Source organism: Salmo salar, chromosome 16 (genome assembly GCF_965601325.2).
Source record: "Salmo salar chromosome 16, fSalSal1, whole genome shotgun sequence".
In the NCBI taxonomy this organism is placed as follows: Eukaryota; Metazoa; Chordata; class Actinopteri; order Salmoniformes; family Salmonidae; genus Salmo; species Salmo salar.
The window spans coordinates 77,569,457-77,587,522 of NC_138306.1; the positions used below are offsets into that span (position 1 = coordinate 77,569,457).

General features: G+C 46.2%; 1 protein-coding gene across 2 annotated transcripts in view; it reads right to left on the reverse strand.

The window, feature by feature from the left end:
- The window catches only part of LOC106574604 (serine/threonine-protein kinase 11-interacting protein), a 42,766-nt gene extending 25,316 nt beyond the window's left edge, over nt 1-17,450 (reverse strand). The window contains exons 1-19 of one of the 2 annotated variants that reach the window (XM_014150583.3): nt 17,279-17,450; nt 16,865-16,932; nt 16,440-16,642; nt 16,172-16,246; nt 15,978-16,073; nt 15,788-15,895; nt 15,595-15,666; nt 15,344-15,473; nt 14,663-14,766; nt 13,725-13,814; nt 13,571-13,612; nt 13,239-13,415; nt 11,631-11,706; nt 11,093-11,563; nt 10,686-10,900; nt 10,422-10,532; nt 9,111-9,333; nt 3,090-3,274; nt 196-511 (exon numbers count right to left, since the gene is read on the reverse strand). In XM_014150583.3, coding sequence (XP_014006058.2) covers nt 196-511; nt 3,090-3,274; nt 9,111-9,333; nt 10,422-10,532; nt 10,686-10,900; nt 11,093-11,563; nt 11,631-11,706; nt 13,239-13,415; nt 13,571-13,612; nt 13,725-13,814; nt 14,663-14,766; nt 15,344-15,473; nt 15,595-15,666; nt 15,788-15,895; nt 15,978-16,073; nt 16,172-16,246; nt 16,440-16,642; nt 16,865-16,931 — 2,761 coding nt within the window. In that variant the 5' untranslated portion in view covers nt 16,932; nt 17,279-17,450. The other variant, XM_014150584.3, reaches the window with a different exon arrangement.
- Nucleotides 17,451-18,066: the final 616 nt, after the last annotated feature.

The following is an 18,066-nucleotide window of genomic DNA, read 5'->3' on the forward strand; positions in this document are numbered from 1 at the left end:
TCACTTCTATTTAAGGATCAAATCCATTTTATGACTTCATCTGATGGCTGATAAAAACCAAAGGACCCAATCAAACAATGTTATTTTGTTCATGCCTTTCCCCATCACAATACACAGATGTTATATCTTAGCAATAACATTGGTTATTACATTATGACTACAAAATGATGTCTATGCAAAGGAAGCAGGACCCACCTGGACTGGCCTGTTCTGCATGCTGATACTGGGGTCCAGGTGGGGTAGCTCTAACAGCATAGCTGTAGCTCCCTGCTAAACTTCCTTTACTCTGGCCCTCTGTACTGTAGAAGCTGGCAGGCTGGGACAGGCTCTGGTCACAGCTCTGGTCCTCCCAGGTCTCCCCCAAGGAGAAGGAGCTTCCTTTGGCTGAGAAGAAGGAGGTGGGGTCCTCCATGGAGGTGTTGGTCTGGATAGTGTCCTGGGTTGAGGCCTTCATAGCAGGGCTGTCGTGGTGGCTGGCCCTGGCAGAGGAAGGACCTTCCATGGTGGGGTCCTAAAAACAGAGGGAGGGGGAATATGGGAGATTTACTGACACTATGGCGGGGCCTGAAAGCTGATTGATTACCCTTGACCAAGTATTCCCAAACTGGGGTACGCGCAATGCAGTCAGGGGTACGCCAAATAAAAATATGATTCACATTTTAAAATACATTTAAAAAAAAAACAATTTTCAAACAGTCCATTTAGATTTTCCAACGGGGCTATACATTTGGGTGAGTAGCCTCGTTTCACTGCCAAAAAATTAAACAATCTCGTGTTCAGCGAGATAACAACACATTGTCAAATACAGGTAGCCTAGTCAAACAATTAACCTCCAATCACATTAACCGTTACTCTCTCGCGGGAATTCCACTAACGGTCTGTATGTAGCCAAAACGTAGCTGCTGCTCATTCCGTTTGCTCAAAAATTGACAGTTGTGAATCTGATGCAGCCGAAGAGCTACTGCCCCCTTACCCGGGAAAGCACCGAACAACAGACAGGGACATTGGACCATCGAAGAGGTGCAAATATGATGAACTACATTGATTTAGGGTTCACTTATATTGGCAGTAGTGCCTTTCCTCAGCCATGGTGTGTTATATGTGCAAAAGTATTATCTCACAACTCAGACATTTAGAAACAGAACATGCCAATTTGAGAATTAAGCCACAGGAGTTTGAGCGAGAATTAAGACGTTTGAGTAGTAAAAGCAATAGATACCATTAATAAGAAGGGGCTAGAAGTGTCTTATATGGTGAGCTACCGAGTGTCTAGGACAGGCAAGCCCCATACTATTGTGGAGGACTTAATTCTTCCTGCTGCCGCGGATATTGTTGGGACAAGGCTGGGGGAAAGGCCAAAAGAACTATACAGACAATGCCTTCATAAAAAAAACACTGTTTCACGACGCATCAGTGACATGGCAGGAGACGTTTTGAAACAATTACTGCTTCGCAAACAAGCCAGTGAATTCTATGCGTTACAGCTGGATGAGGCAACAGACGTGGCGGACCTGGCACAGCTCCTGGTATATGTCCGTTACCTTTAAGGGGGGGTCAATTAAGGAAGACCTCTTCTGCAAACCAGGACAACCGGAGAGGATATTTTTTAAGTACTGAACAGCTTTGTGACATCAAATGTACTTTGGTGGTCAAGATGGGTTGGTATCTGTACTGATGGTGCAAAAGCCATGACAGGGAGACATAGTAGAGTGGCAATGAGTGTGCAAGCAGTTGCTCCGATGCTACTTGGGTACACTGCAGCATCCACCGAGAGGCTCTTGCTGCCAAAGGAATGCCTGACAGCTTGAAAGACGTTTTGTACACTACAGTGAAAATGGTTACCTTTGTTAAAGCAAAGCCCCTGAACTCTCGTGTATTTTCTGCATTATGCAACGATATGGGCAGTGAACTTGTACCGCTTTTACAACCAGAAGTGTGCTGGTTATCAAGGGGCAAAGTATTGACACATTTCTTTTAATTGAGAGACGAGCTTAAAGTTCTTTACTGACCATAATTTTCACTTGTTTGACCGCTTGCATGATGACTAGTTTCTCACACGACTGGCCTATCTGGGTGATGTTTTTTCTCGCTTGAATGATCTGAATCTAGGATTACAGGGACTCTCCGCAACTATATTCAATGTGCAGGACAAAATTGTGGCTATGATTAAGAAGTTGGAGCTCTTCTCTGTCTGCATTAACAAGAACAACACACAGGTCTTTGCATCATTGTATGATTTCTTTGTGTGCAAATGAACTCATGCTTACAGACAATGAACGTCAAATGTGATATAGCGAAGTACCTAAGTGAGTTGGGTGTGCAATTACACAAGTACTTTCCCAAAACAGAGGACACAAACAACTGGATTCGTTATCCTTTTCATGCCCTGCCTCCAGTCCACTTACCGATATCTGAACAAGAGAGCCTCGTCAAAGTTGCAACAAGCAGTTCTGTGAAAATGTCATTTAAATCAGAAGCTACTGCCAGATTTCTGTATTGGGCTGCGCTCAGAGTATCCTGCCTTGGCAAATCGCGCTGTTAAGACACTGATGCCCTTTGCAACCAAGTACCTATGTGAGAGTAGATTCTCGGCTCTCACTAGCATGAAAACTAACTGGCACAGACTGTGTGTAGAAAATGATTTAAGACTCTCTCCAATACAACATTGTAGAGTTATGTGCATCCTGTCAAGCACACCCTTCTCATTAACCTGTGGTGAGGTAGTCACAATTTTCAAATGAACAAATAAGGTTTTATATGTAAGATGGCTAAATAAAAATATTTTTTTATTATCATCATCCTGGTCCTATAAAAGCTCTTTTCACTTCCCATGGGTCGGGTTGTGACAAAGACTCACTCATTCCTATGTTTAATAAATGTATCGTATAGCATGTAGCAGGCTTACAATGATTCAAATATTGTTTTTTTTGCAGAGTGCGCTGACCCTGGTGCTGGAGGGGGTACGCAGCTGGAGGTTGAATGTTTGACTATAAAAGGTTTGGAAACCACTGCCCTAGACTTTAAAAACATGTTCATCATATTTAACAACATATTTAAATAAACCTTAAAGACTAAAAAAAATCTCAAACCTTGTTGCCAGGGTGACTGGGTAGAGGTGTATCTCTGTGGTTGAAGGTAAAGTGTCGGTCAGTCCCGTCTTGGCATGGGGAACCATGGACGGGTGTATGGACGGGCGTACTGGTGGAGGGAGCTGATTGGCCAGCCAGCTGGACCACATGATCACTACCACACTCAGGACAGATGACGGTACTTCCTGAAGACGTTGTAGAAATTGACAAATAACAGAAAATAAATACATCGTTTCAAAAGTGTTATACTTCAGTGTGAATTCGTACGTATTGGTAAATTAGTGTATGTTGTAATGGTTTAATTTTTGTACACAAAAATACTTATATATAAAAAGGCAAAATTCGGTCCATAATCTGCTCTTTAAAAACAGAGTTAATGACTAGACACTTCAGCATTTCCTTGGTGTAGATGTCGTACTCAGCATATAAAGGGATAGGACTAACTACATTCCAACTAGAAGTTACAACTGTCAAAAACTGTAGAAATCTGTAGAACAAACTCTCCCTGAGCTCTGGGCATGTCAGAGCATGTAGTCATTTCAGGTCTGGGTTGTTGAGGACCAGGAGAGGAGGGCTAAGCTGATAGCAAGTGCTTCAAGCTATCTGTCTCTGCTAATTATAGCGGTTAGTTTGTCGTCTGTGGGACCAGCAGTCAAGCGTTAAAAGACAAACAGGAATGAAAAGCTACATTTGGCGTGTTTGAGGGATTTGTTCTGGTAAATTAGTACTTTAGAAAGAGAGTTGATTAAAAAAATAGTTGATAGAAGAATCTCACAAGCACTTTCAACAAAGTTGACAGCCAATTTATAAGGAAAGAATGTGGTCGCTTGGACCATAGCGTTATGTCTGTTGCCATAGTAACCTCAAAAGGTTTTAGAACAACTTGTCATCGGACCTCCACCCACGTCTGTATGACGTCTGTCAGGGCAGGAAGATAAGGTGATCCTGCACGCTACCAGTAGAGCCCTGTCCTTAAGATCAGACCTGGAGATCTCTATCAGAGGGATGGAGATGACTGAACATGAGCAAAATAAAGGAAACACCAAAATAAAGTGTCTTAACATGGCGTTGGGCCACCACGATGTGAAAAACAGCTTCAATGCGCCTTGACATAGACTCTACAAGTGTCTGGAACTCTAATAGAGGGATGCGACACCATTCTTCCATGAGACATTCCATCCTTTGGTGTTGTTGATGGTGGTAGAAAAACGCCGTCTCAGACGCCGGTCCAGAATCTCCGATAAGTGTAGGGATGGGCGATATGGCCTAAAAATCATCTCAATATTTTCAAACTCATGGGCTGATTAACGATATATAGCTTGATTTTTTTTAAATCTATATTCTCTAATGAAGATTTTTTTGTACACTTAAAAAGGTCAAATACACTGCATTTCAAACAGTCAGTAATAATCAAATTAATTCAGGGTTAGTGAAATTATACCTATGCTAAATATAAGCCTTCCACAACCAAGACCCACTAATCATTTAATTGTTTTATAAAAAGCTGCATTTTTTTTGTAATAATCACTGATCTGGTGTTCAAGTCTGTCTAGCAAGATGTCCTTTTTGTTCAAATGTTTACCAGAACTAGGTATAACGCACATTCACTAATAATGACTAACTTCTTGTGGCAGGCATTATAGAAAATGAACACAGGTCTCACACAGTGCCTTTGGAAAGTATTCCGACCCCTCGACTTTTTCCACGTTGTTAAGTTAAGGCCTTATTCTAAAACAGGTTGGAATATATATAAAAGAAAGAAACGAGATGCATCTGAGTTACATTTCGAGTCTCATAGCAAATGGTCTGAGTACTTATGTTAATAAGATGTATATATATATATATATATACACATCTTATTAACATAAGTACTCAGACCATTTGCTATGAGACTCGAAATGTAACTCAGATGCATCTCGTTTCTTTCCATTGATCATCATTGAGATGTTTCTACAACTTGATTGGAGTCCACCTGTGGTAAATTCAATTGATATAACGGTCCCACAGTTGACAGTGCATGTCAGAGCAAAAACCAAGCCATGAGGTCGAAGGAATTGTCCGTAGAGCTCCGAGACAGGATTGTGTTAAGGTACAGATCTGGGGAAGGGTAACAAAACATTTCTGTAGCATTGAAGGTCCCCAAGAACACAGCAGCCTCCATTATTCTTAAATGGAAGAAGTTTGGAACCACCAAGACTCTTCCTAACCATTTTTTGGTTATTACATGATTCCATATGTGTTATTTCATAGTTTTGATGTCTTCATTATTATTCTACAATGTAGAAAATAGTAAAAATAAAGAAAAACCCTTGAATGAGTAGGTGTGTCCAAACTTTGAAACTGGTACTGTATCCAAATGTCCTGGTTTTTTTCTTCAATAAATTAGCAAACATTAAAAAAAATTACTCTTTTTGCTTTGTCATTATAGGGTATTGAAAGTAGATCGATGAGAAAATAAAAAAAACAATTGAATCAATTTTAGAATAAGGCTGTATGGGAAAAAAAGTCAAGTGATCTGAATACTTTCCAAAGGCACTGTAAACAATCACTCAAGCACAAGCCCACATGCTTATGAGTAGCCAGCTAATCTTTATATTTCATGTCTAACCAACTTGGATCTAAACTCAGCAAAAAAATAAAAATGTCCACTCACTGTCAACTGTGTTTATTTTCAGCAAACTTAACATGAGTAAATATTTGTATGAACATAAGATTCAACAACTGAGACATAAACTGAACAAGTTCCACAGACATGTGGAATAATGTGTCCCTGAACAAAGGGGGGGGGTCAAAATCAAAAGTAACAGTGTAGTATCTGGTGTGGCCACCAGCTGCATTAAGTACTGCAGTGCATCTCCTCCTCATGAACTGCACCAGATTTGCCAGTTCTTGCTGTCAGATGTTACCCCACTCTTCCACCAAGGCACCTGCAAGTTCCCGGACATTTCTGGGGGGGGTGGCCCTAGCTCTCACCCTCCGATCCAACAGGTCCCAGACGTGGAGATCCGGGAAATCAGCCATACTGCTTGTTCTGTGCGTGGTGGCATTGTCATGCTGGAGGGTCATGTCAGGATGAGCCTGCAGGAAGGGTACCACATGAGGGAGGAGGATGTCTTCCCTGTAATGCACAGAGTTGAGATTGCCTGCAATGACAACAAGCTCAGTCCGATGATGCTGTGACACACTGCCCCAGACCATGACGGTCCCTCCACCTCCAAATCGATCCCGCTCCAGAGTACAGGCCTCAGTGTAACGCTCATTCCTTCGACGATAAACGTGAATCCGACCATAACCCCTGGTGAGATAAAACCATGACTCGTCAGTGAAGAGCACTTTTTTCCAGTCCTGTCTGGTCCAGCGACGGTGGGTTTGTGCCCATAGGCGACGTTGTTGCTGGTGATGACCTGCCTTACAACAGGCCTACAAGCCCTCAGTCCAGCCTCTCTCAGCCTATTGCAGACAGTCTGAACACTGATGGAGGGATTGTGCATTCCTGGTGTAACTCGGGCAGTTGTTGTTGCCATCCTGTACCTGTCCCACAGGTGTGATGTTCGGATGTACCGATCCTGTGCAGGTGTTGTTACACGTGGTCTGCCGCTGCGAGGATGATCAGCTGTCCGCCCTTTCTCCCTGTAGCGCTGTCTTAGGCGTCTCACAGTACGGACATTGCAATTTATTGCCTGGGCCACATCTGCAGTCCTCATGCCTCCTTGCAGCAAGCCTAAGGCACATTCACACAGATGAGCAGGGACCCTGAGCATCTTTCTTTTGGTGTTTTTCCAGAGTCAGTAGAAAGGCTTCTTTAGTGTCCTAAGTTTTCATAACTGTGACCTTAATTGCCTACCGTCTGTAAGCTGTTAGTGTCTTAACGACCGTTCCCACAGGTGCATGTTCATTAATTGTTTATGGTTCATTGAACAAGCATGAGAAACAGTGTTTAAACCCTTTACAATGAAGATCTGTGATGTTATTTGGATTTTTACAAATTATCTTTAAAAAGACAGGGTCCTGAAAAAGGGACGTTTCTTTTTTGCTTAGTTTAATTCGCTAGCCAACAAGGTAGAACAGTTGAATTGTTATAAAACACCCTTCTGTCCATCTCCAATTGTTTGAACAGCATGCTAGCCTGTCCACTTTGTTCAGATGTTGAAATCAAGTGGCCCATCTTATTTCTCAGAATGAGAACGAGTTGCCAATTCCTTATGTAATTGTGCTTTATGCTTATTGCACATTTATAAAACAGACTAGACAGCTATGAGAACGAGTTTCCAATTCCTTACGTCATTGTGCTTTATGCTTATTGCACATTTATAAAACAGACTAGACAGCAAATATAACGGTCTTTGAATAAAACGCTGCTAGCGGAACGTGGTACCAAACTGAGCATTCATTTTCCAGAATCAATGTTCATCGATACTCTTGTTTTCATAGTGTCTGCTCTGCATGCAATTTGAGGAGTTGAGACAGGATAACTTCTCTATTGCAGTAAAATAATGTCTCAATGTGTTTTCGGTTTCCACATAACAGATTCTGTTGGACTAAGTCTCAAATGCAAATAGCGAGTTGTAACCGATTATCAGAGGAGGAAGTGATCTCCCATCTTTGTTGTTGTGAGTGGCAGGGGAAGGGGCTTGGTGTGTGTAAACAGAGAGGAAGATGCAAAGCAAGAGGTTTCACTCTCACCAAAATCTGCATTTCTATGGGGTTATTTTGGATCTAAGCTTGTCGCCTGCCTTCCCGAATTTTGGACAACGACTGAATTGTTAGGGTGGAGACATAAGCATCTCGTCATTATATACAGATCTCAGGTGTAAATAGGAAGGTGCACACAGCACAGAGGAGCGAAGGAGACGAGACCAAAAATATATGAGAACAAGCAGACATAAAACGCTCATAAAAACTCTTATAAAAACTTGATTCTTGCGATACAGGCATTTGGAATATCCTGCGAAAACATACATCTGAATTAATCAAATTCATTCAATATAAGTCGCCCAGCCCTACATACGTTTTTGATTGGGTTGAGATCTGGTGACAGCTTTGAGACACCTCTTTCAAAGTCACTCAGATATCTTCTTCTAGCCATGGTAACCAAAATAATGGGCATTTATATACATGACCCTAAGCATGATGGGATATTTTATTGGTTAATTCCACACCTGTGTGGAAGCACCTGCTTTCAATATACTTTTTATCCCTCATTTACCCAAGTGTTTCCTTTATTTTGGCAGTTACCTGTATGTTTGCATGCATGACTGTATGTGGGTGTGTCCATGTGTTAGGTATGGGCATTTGAAATGATTTCAGTATTCAAATAATATCATGATCTTTTTTCACATATCCAGATTGGGTGAGAGTGATGGTGAGTGTGTGATGGTCTGTGTGTGTGTGTGTGTGTGTGTGAGTGATGGTCTGTGTGTGTGATGGTCTGTCTGTCTGTGTGTGTGTGTGATGGTCTGTGTGTGTGTGTGTGTGTGTGTGTGTGATGGTCTGTGTGTCTGTGTGTGTGTGATGGTCTGTGTGTCTGTGTGTGTGTGATGGTCTGTGTGTGTGTGATGGTCTGTGTGTGTGTGATGGTCTGTGTGTGTGTGATGGTCTGTGTGTGTGTGATGGTCTGTCTGTCTGTCTGTCTGTCTGTCTGTGTGTGTGTGTATGTGTGTATGTGTGTGTGATGGTCTGTGTGTGTGTGTGATGGTCTGTGTGTGTGTGTGTGTTATGGTCTGTGTGTGTGTGCGTGTTATGGTCTGTGTGTGTTATGGTCTGTGTGTGTGTGATGGTCTGTGTGTGTGTGATGGTCTGTCTGTGTGTGTGTGTGTGTGATGGTCTGTGTGATGGTCTGTGTGTGTGTGTGTGATGGTCTGTGTGTGTGTGTGTCTGTGTGTGTGTGTGTCTGTGTGTGTGTGGGGCACAGAGGGAGAGAAGAAAAAAATGGAATACTGACATTGGTTTGGATATTGTAATATTTGAATAACCGTGCCAGTCCCTAGCATCCGTGTTCCTGTACAAGTGTGCCTCTCTCACCCAATCCATCTTCTCTGCACTTGTTCTTCCACTCGTCCTCCTGCTGCTGCTCTTCCAGTCCTGTCCATCCTCTCAATCTCCCTCCATCCTCCTGCTCCTTCCCTCCCCGCTGTATGAACTCTGACCCACAGCGAAGACACTGCAGGCGGACACAGCTGGGACGACCCTCCATGACTCGCCGCTCATTCTCCTCCACCACCCGCGACAGGACCTCTGTCAGTGCCTGGCAACAACACAACACCGCCGTATTTACAATCATGTATCTTCCAAGACATTCTTTCAAACTTTAATAACAGTCCTTGTATTTTCCGATAGAACAGTTGTATGATGACTGGCTACTTCAAATTTGTATTGTACCCACATGCAAGTCCAAACAAGAAAACAGAACATTCAGAATACAGAACATTCCAATGGCTGCTTACGTAAAACACACAAACAACAAGATAGATATCATTGGGCCTAATGAGCAAGGCCTGATCTGTAGGACTGATGGCAACATCCATGGAGTACTGACCGCAGCCTTGTGGACGTTTTACAACTGTTTGGACTAATGACTACACCCCTGATCTTTCTCTTCGCTAATGATGTGAGTGTGTGATCAGGCTCCGGTCTGCTGCGTGTAGAACATCCTAACCTATTCATTGATGATGGGCCCCGCTTTACTGAAGTTGCAAGCCAAGAAATTGCGAGACGCAGTATCTCGCAATAGAATGCTGTTTTTGATTGCAGATAGATAGGTCTAGTGCACGGTCCTGACTCCGTCTGCCTGGTGGCTGACCTGCCGATACTGTGCCCCTCTCCTCTCTGTCGGTCCCTCGCTATGAAAGATGCGATTGTTTGTGTTCTCAGAAGTACGGCAACTAATCATTCTCCTCCGTTCCAAGAATACTGAATCTTAGGAGTCAATCTTGAAACTCAGAAATGGGAGTCAGCACCGGGAGTCGACGTGCAAGGAGACGAGGTATCAATTCTATTGGAGTCGACACTCTCAAAACACTACGTCACCATCGTTAACAGTTCGCAAAATGGCAGAGAAAGACAAGCGACAGCAGCATAGTCCGGTATGGCAATACTTTCACAAGTTAAATGAGAAGGAAATGCAGACTTTGTGGAGTTGAGGTAGAGTAATGGTAGTACAGGTGCGATGCTTAACCATCTGAAAGGGACGTACTGTGAGACCCAAAGCGTTGCTAGCAGCAGAGTAGCTGCATTGTGAATTCACGTGGAGTTTAAATGGAAAACGGACTTTAAAAAAAATGTCTGTTTAACCGGTAAGAGCATTTTCCATTTGTCACATCCCTATTGTGTTACCTGCAGTGCCTCCTGGGGGTCATCATCCAGCATAACATAGCGTCTCTTCCTCCTCTCTCTGCTGATGTAACGGAAGTGAAGCTCTACCGCAGGAAGAGTTCGCTCCACCTCCTAGAGAGAGAGAGAGAACTATCTTTAGAACAAATACAAAACATATACTTCTTTCATCATTTCAGGCAACACCAAAAATAAATCACCCCCCTTCCTCTCGGCATAATTCCCCTCCCCCACCATCCCTCTCCTTCCCTCCCCCCCGCTCCTCACCCTGTCAGTCCAGGTGACCTGGGACATGGTGAACCTCCCCAGACTGTCCAACTCTAGCCGGGCCTGCAACTGACCCCTGCTCATGTCCACCTCCAGGACGTGTCTTGGCTTGACCCTGAGGAACACTGGACACTGGGCCCTGTTGTTCCTCCTCAGCCCCTCCTCCTCCTCCGATGATGATAGTACTCCCACAAGCAGGGGGTGACACAGGTCAACTAGAGACAGAAGAAAGAGAGGTCAAAGGTTGGCTCAGCGTTGCCCAATCAGTTCCTTTGGAACCCCCCCAGTCTTTGCACATTTTGGTTGTATTCCCACTCTAGCACAGCTGGCTGGACTAGTTGAGGGCTGGATGATAAGTTGTCTACTTCAAATCAGGTGTGTTACTGCTAGTTCTGAAGTGCTCCTACCTCCCAAGTCCTCCTCCTCTTCTTCTCTGGTGTCCGTGGGTGTCGCTGGTGGCCCCTCTAACCCCTGACCCAGTCCCTCTGCCATAGTAGTCTCCAGGGTGGACTCTGTGTGCCCGAGGCTGTGGTCAGGCCACTGGAGGGTGGACTCTGTCTCAAGATCTGCATCCCAGGCTGAGGCCTCCTCCTTGGGCTCAGACGAGAGGAGTGGTGGGGGTAGAACCTCCGGGACTTCCAGGTCTGGAGAAGAGGGCTTAAAGGTGGCGGGGCTTGCCTGGACAGGGCTGTTGTTGGTTGGGGAGGGGGTGGCACGGAGACTGTTGGTGAGGTGTGGAGGAGCTGGCCTGTCCGCCACTTCTAGGGTGGCGATTGGCGCCCCCTCTAGGTGATGCTGGTAGCGCAGCCAATCCTCACCCAGTTGGTCCCTGAAACTGTCCATGCGTTCAATCTCCTTCTGGTGAGGGAGAATGATGTCTGAAATAGAGAGGCGGTTTTTAGAGATATCTATCTATATATATACACACACACACGAACAGTTTACCTTGTATAGAGGACTGTGGTCTGGGTTCATAGTCACTGGGCTCTGAGATGCTGGCCCGTCTCACCCTCACCTTACTCTGAAACAACACAGATATATATATTATACACACGACATTCCAGACACATGGTCCTTCTCCTCTGCCTGTATTGATTTGTTAATTCCAAATTAACCTTACCCCGTAGACACCCCCTTACCCCGTAGACACCCCCTTACCCCGTAGACACCCCCTTACCCCGTAGACACCCCCTAGCCCCTTACCCCGTAGACACATCCTTACCCCGTAGACACCCCCTAAACACCTTACCCCGTAGACACCCCCTAGCCCCCCCTTACCCCGTAGACACACCCTTACCCAGTAGACACCCCCTAGGGTCTTACCCCGTAGACACCCCTTAGCCCACCTTACCCCGTAGACACCCCCTTACCCCGTAGACACCCCCTTACCCCGTAGACACCCCCTAGCCCCCCCTTACTCCGTAGACACACCCTTACCCCGTAGACACCCCCCAGGGTCTTACCCCGTATACACCCCCTTCGTCCTTTACCCCTTAGACACCCCCTAGCCCCCTTACCCCTTAGACACCCCCTAGCCCCCTTACCCCTTAGACACCCCCTAGACCCCTTACCCCTTAGACACCCCCTAGACCCCTTAGACACCCCCTAGCCCCCTACCCCGTAGACACCCCCTAGCCCCCTTACCCCTTAGACACCCCCTAGCTCCCTACCCCGTAGACACCTCCTAGCTCCCTACCCCATAGACACCCCCTAGCCCCCTTACCCCGTAGACTCCCCCTAGCCCCCTTACCCCGTAGACCCCCCCATGCCCCTACCCCGTAGACACCCCCTAGCTCCCTACCCCTTAGACACCCCCTAGCCCCCTTACCCCTTAGACACCCCCTAGACCCCTTAGACACCCCCTAGACCCCTACCCCGTAGACACCCCCTTACCCCGTAGACACTCCCTAGCCCCTACCCCTTAGACACCCCCTAGCTCCCTACCCCTTAGACACCCCCTAGCCCCCTTACCCCTTAGACACCCCCTAGACCCCTTAGACACCCCCTAGACCCCTACCCCGTAGACACCCCCTTACCCCGTAGACACTCCCTAGCCCCCTTACCCCGTAGACACCCCCTAGCTCCCTTACCCCTTAGACACCCCCTAGCTCCCTTACCCCTTAGACACCCCCTAGCTCCCTTACCCCTTAGACACCCCCTAGCTCCCTACCCCGTAGACACCCCCTTACCCCGTAGACACCCCCTAGCCCCCTTACCCCGTAGACACCCCCTAGCTCCCTTACCCCGTAGACACCCCCTAGCTCCCTTACCCCTTAGACACCCCCTAGCTCCCTTACCCCTTAGACACCCCCTAGCTCCCTTACCCCTTAGACACCCCCTAGCTCCCTTACCCCTTAGACACCCCCTAGCTCCCTACCCCGTAGACACCCCCTAGCCCCTTACCCCGTAGACACCCCCTAGCCCCCTTAGTTAGTTAGTTAAAGCTATTAATATGCATTTCTTCTAGCTGGCCAGGGTTTTAACAGGTACACAGAGTGGTTAGGGGGTGGGGACAGACCACCAGCCTCTCAGTGAGCTGTGTAGCTGACTTACTTTGGCTTTCTTCTTGCGTTGTCGTGTCACTCTCACCTCGCTGACTGACAGGCTGTCACTCAACTCCCCACCCCCGCTGGACACTACTTCCTGGTTACCCCGCTCTGAAGCCCTGGTGATCAAGGGCGAGGCCTGGGACTGGAGCTTCCCAATCAGCTGTCCCGGTTTGGGTAGCACCTGTGAAGGTGGGGGGGGCGGTCCCATGTTAAGACTATCTGGTACAAAAGTGGCGAATCCCACAAAAGGACTTAAAGTGCACATCAACAAGTGACCCAACAAGACTGGAGAAGTGTCGAGTATATGCCTGCTGACCCACAGGAGGGCCTACTCACTGACAACTCTGAGGAGGAGAGAGGGCTGCTGTCCAGTCTGAGCTAGAGGTGAGAGACAATATTAAACTCCAGGAGGAGACAGAGGATCATGAAAAAAAGACTGGGTCCAAATTCAGCTTTCCGATTTTTCTCCCTCCCTCCCCCTCTCACTCACTCTGAGGTAGGCAGCCTTGGGGGAGAGGTGGCGGACAGTGCATGTTCTGTGGGTCTTCTGGAAGAAGAGTGGGTTGCCCTTCAGATTCAGCTAAGAAGAGACAGAGGCTACAGGTCAGCGGGTCTGGGATAACACAGAGGCTACAGGTCAGCGGGTCTGGGATAACACCGAGGCTACAGGTCAGCGGGTCTGGGATAACAACGAGGCTACAGGTCAGCGGGTCTGGGATAACACCGAGGCTACAGGTCAGCGGGTCTGGGATAACAACGAGGCTACAGGTCAGCGGGTCTGGGATAACACCGAGGCTACAGGTCAGCGGGTCTGGGATAACACCGAGGCTACAGGTCAGCGGGTCTGGGATAACACCGAGGCTACAGGTCAGCGGGTCTGGGATAACACAGAGGCTACAGGTCAGCGGGTCTGGGATAACACCGAGGCTACAGGTCAGCGGGTCTGGGATAACACCGAGGCTACAGGTCAGCGGGTCTGGGATAACACCGAGGCTACAGGTCAGCGGGTCTGGGATAACAACGAGGCTACAGGTCAGCGGGTCTGGGATAACACCGAGGCTACAGGTCAGCGGGTCTGGGATAACAACGAGGCTACAGGTCAGCGGGTCTAGGCTACAGGTCAGCGGGTCTGGGATAACACCGAGGCTACAGGTCAGCGGGTCTGGGATAACACCGAGGCTACAGGTCAGCGGGTCTGGGATAACACCGAGGCTACAGGTCAGCGGGTCTGGGATAACACCGAGGCTACAGGTCAGCGGGTCTGGGATAACACCGAGGCTACAGGTCAGCGGGTCTGGGATAACACCGAGGCTACAGGTCAGCGGGTCTGGGATAACACCGAGGCTACAGGTCAGCGGGTCTGGGATAACAGAGGCTGTCACACAGTAAACTACTGATAAGCACACTTCTAAGTTCTCTCTCCTTCACCATGTTGAGACTGTGCAGCATAGACAGAGGAGCCAGCTGGGAGTGATCCAGTAGCAGGTTGTAGGCCAAGTCCAGGTGCTGTAGGGACGACAACTGCTCCACTCCTGCATAGGGTCACAGTCACACACACACAAATCAGACATCTAGGCATCTCATACTGAGACGGGGACAGAGTCAGCCATCCAAGACTAACAGAGACTTCTTAGAGAGTACACTGAACAATAGGGAGACGGTTGGGGGAGAGAGATGGGCAGATAGGCAGTACTGGCAAACAAACGCTGGAGTATGCCAGTATATTAATATATTCCTAGCTTCCTGTTTATCTATAACCCCCAACTGTTTGTGGACACAAGGGTGTAAACAGATCCAAGGCTTTGATTGGCTAATGTCCTTGTCTTGTCCAAGGCTTTGATTGTCTGAAGTCCCTCTCTGTTCCAATACTGATAGAGGTCAGTTCAAGGGGTTGTGCATAGCAGGTAGTCTTGAGGGAGTTTGCAGATGGAATACTATTGCTAACTATTTGGTATTGATGATTTTTGGCAAACGTTTAGGGATAATATCAACATTAGGGCTGTGGTAAAACATTTTTTTTTTTAAATATCACATTTTCCGTAGAGAAACCACCATACTATCATTCATTATACCATGACCAGATGGTGTCTATCAGAAGTGTTACAGTACCGTTGATGGTCTCCAGCTCGTTGTTGCTGAGGATGAGAGTGAGGAGTTTGGCTCTGGAGCTCAAACCCAGCGTTGGTGCTCTCTGGAGATTGTTATAGCCCAGGTTGAGGTGCTCTAGCTCACTCAGAGGCTGAGAGAGGAGGAGGAGAGAGAGACAGTAGATATGGAGATAGCCCAGTGCAGTAACTTACTGCATGACTCCAACTCTGACCCCCTCTCAACACACAGACACAAAACCTATCCAGAAATACCTTGAGAAAGTCAGCACACTCCTGGATTTTATTGTGACTAAGATCCAGAGACTTCAGAACATTCAGTAAACTCTAAAAAAAAAAAGGCAGAGTGACTCACATTAAAACATGGCTAAAAAAAGTGATTCACATGAAAAAGTCAAAGTCAGTGAATAAATAAACCAGTGAGCAGGAGCATGTGTGAGTGTCTTACCAGTGACTCATCCAGGCAGACTATAGCGTTGTAGCTGAAGTTGAGGGTGTGCAGCTCCAGCCAGGGCAGTGCAGAGCTGAGGTCTCCCCCACACAGAGACAGTAGCTCCTGCAACAATGACACTGGCTCAAACTCAAACGCAAAGGGGTCTGTTATTCAGAAAGAGAAAACGGTGAAGTGTGTGTGTTACCTCCAGGGAACCGAGGCTCCTGGAGCAGGTGAAGACCTCTAACTGAGAGTAGACTCCCCTCAGGTCCTCCAGACAGTGAGGGGGGATACGCTTCAACTGGGAGAGAACAGGCCCAGAGTAAGACAGATTCATCTATATACAAAATGTATACTGTTTTGTTACAAAGGAGAAGCGCACACATTTTCCTCCCATACCTCTAAGGACTTGAGAGACTTGAAAGGAAAGATCTTGACCACTGACTGAAGCCTCGACCCGGGTGGATTGATGAGCTAGGAATGAAAAACCAAAGGCCAAAGAACATTATACAGAATGCTATAGCTCCACCTAGTGGCGCAATGAAATTCCCTCAGATGTCGACATAATTCACTTTAAGTTGGAACATTTATGAAGTGCTGAGCAAGTTATGCATACATCTATTACAAAACTATTCTCAAATAGAGCAGGCCACACACACACACACACCTTGAGGGAGACAGTCTTCTGCAGCACGTCGAACAGGAACTGGAGCTGCAGCAGGGAGGCGGTGTCAGCAGGGTGTGAGGGCAGAGCCAGGAAGCCATGTTGGTGAGTCCTGGAGAGGAGGTACTGCTCAAACAAACGACCTAGGTGCTGCAGAGAGTCTGCCTGTAGAGTCAGTGTACTGCTGCCGTCCAGCACAGATGCACCTGGAGAGAGGAGAGACAATGGTAACACACCACTTAAAACCAGCCGTTATAATGCAACATAAAATATATTAAGCATGTAGCTACAGTATAGCAATGAGGCCCTAATAATTTCTAACAAAGTCAAAAGAACCGATTAGCAGGTCTGGGATAACAGGGGCTATATCTAGAATATGTTTTGGGAGACAGACATGATTTCAAGAGACGGTGGTGATGTTACTATACCATGATTCCGAAGCAGAGTGGCCAAGCTGTTGACAAGGGTGGATTGGCCACTGTGACATCCAGCCATCCTGCAGGTAAACAATGCACCATAAAATAGATGAGAAGACCGAGACAGATGATGCTGGAGAAATGTGACACGTGCAAACAACCCAAACAATACCACAAATTGTTAAAATAAAAATACGGTCTCAACTTACAGTATAGAGATGATGGAAGCTAACTTGTAGGATACTGGTTAAATACCAGCTAGCTTATTAGCTACCTATGTAGAGTACATTGCAATGCAGGACCTGCAGTTGTTTGTGAACGTTAAACTGGGCTACTCACAAAGCCAACACGAATCTATCTCTAGCTAGCTGTTGTAGCTTGTCTTGGATAACGTTCCATAGACTATTTCTTGAGACAACAACATACCTTAGCTATCTTATGTGACAATCAAGCAGTGGTCAACACCGTCATTCCCTCCCGATTGCCAGCAATACGACAAAAGCATCAATCAAATAACTTCAAGTGTACTCTGTTGATGATGTTGACATCTTCACTTGGACTGATGTCACGTGAGGAAGTTTCGAAACAAATATACAGTGGCCCGGAGAAACCAAATTTCAAAAATCAAAAACAGGCGTTTTCGTAACTTGTGCTAATCAATGGATAGTGAAATATTATAAATTAGCGAGACATCTCAACAAAAAAAAATCGTGTGCATGTACAAAATATGATTCAAATTTCAGATTCAGTCTGATTTCTTGGCCATAGCCACCACTAGATGGCTCCCTACCTCAAGAAGCAGGATCAAATCATAGGGGATCAACAATATTTACTTTATGACAGTGACAACGCAATGGGGCATTTCCAATTTGCTCATTTGTTCATCTTTATTAAGTGCATTCTGAGAACACTCAGCACATCTCTCTGGTATGCTTTATCGCCCTTTTAAAATGTTCTGGATGTTATCTTTACAATGGAGTGGAAGGACAATACACCGTTTTCAACACTGCAAGAAGTAGCTAGATGTAACTATGCAAGGCACGCAAAATAGTATCGTTTAGCCTACTAAAGACTTTTAACAAATCTGTAATTGGGAGTAATTAAGTAAAGTAAGCGTTTTTACAAATAGGCCTACTACCAATTCCTTTGCGGGATCCTTTGAGTTTCCACCTTTTATACCAAATGTCCAAAACTAAGTGGTTTCTCTAATTTAA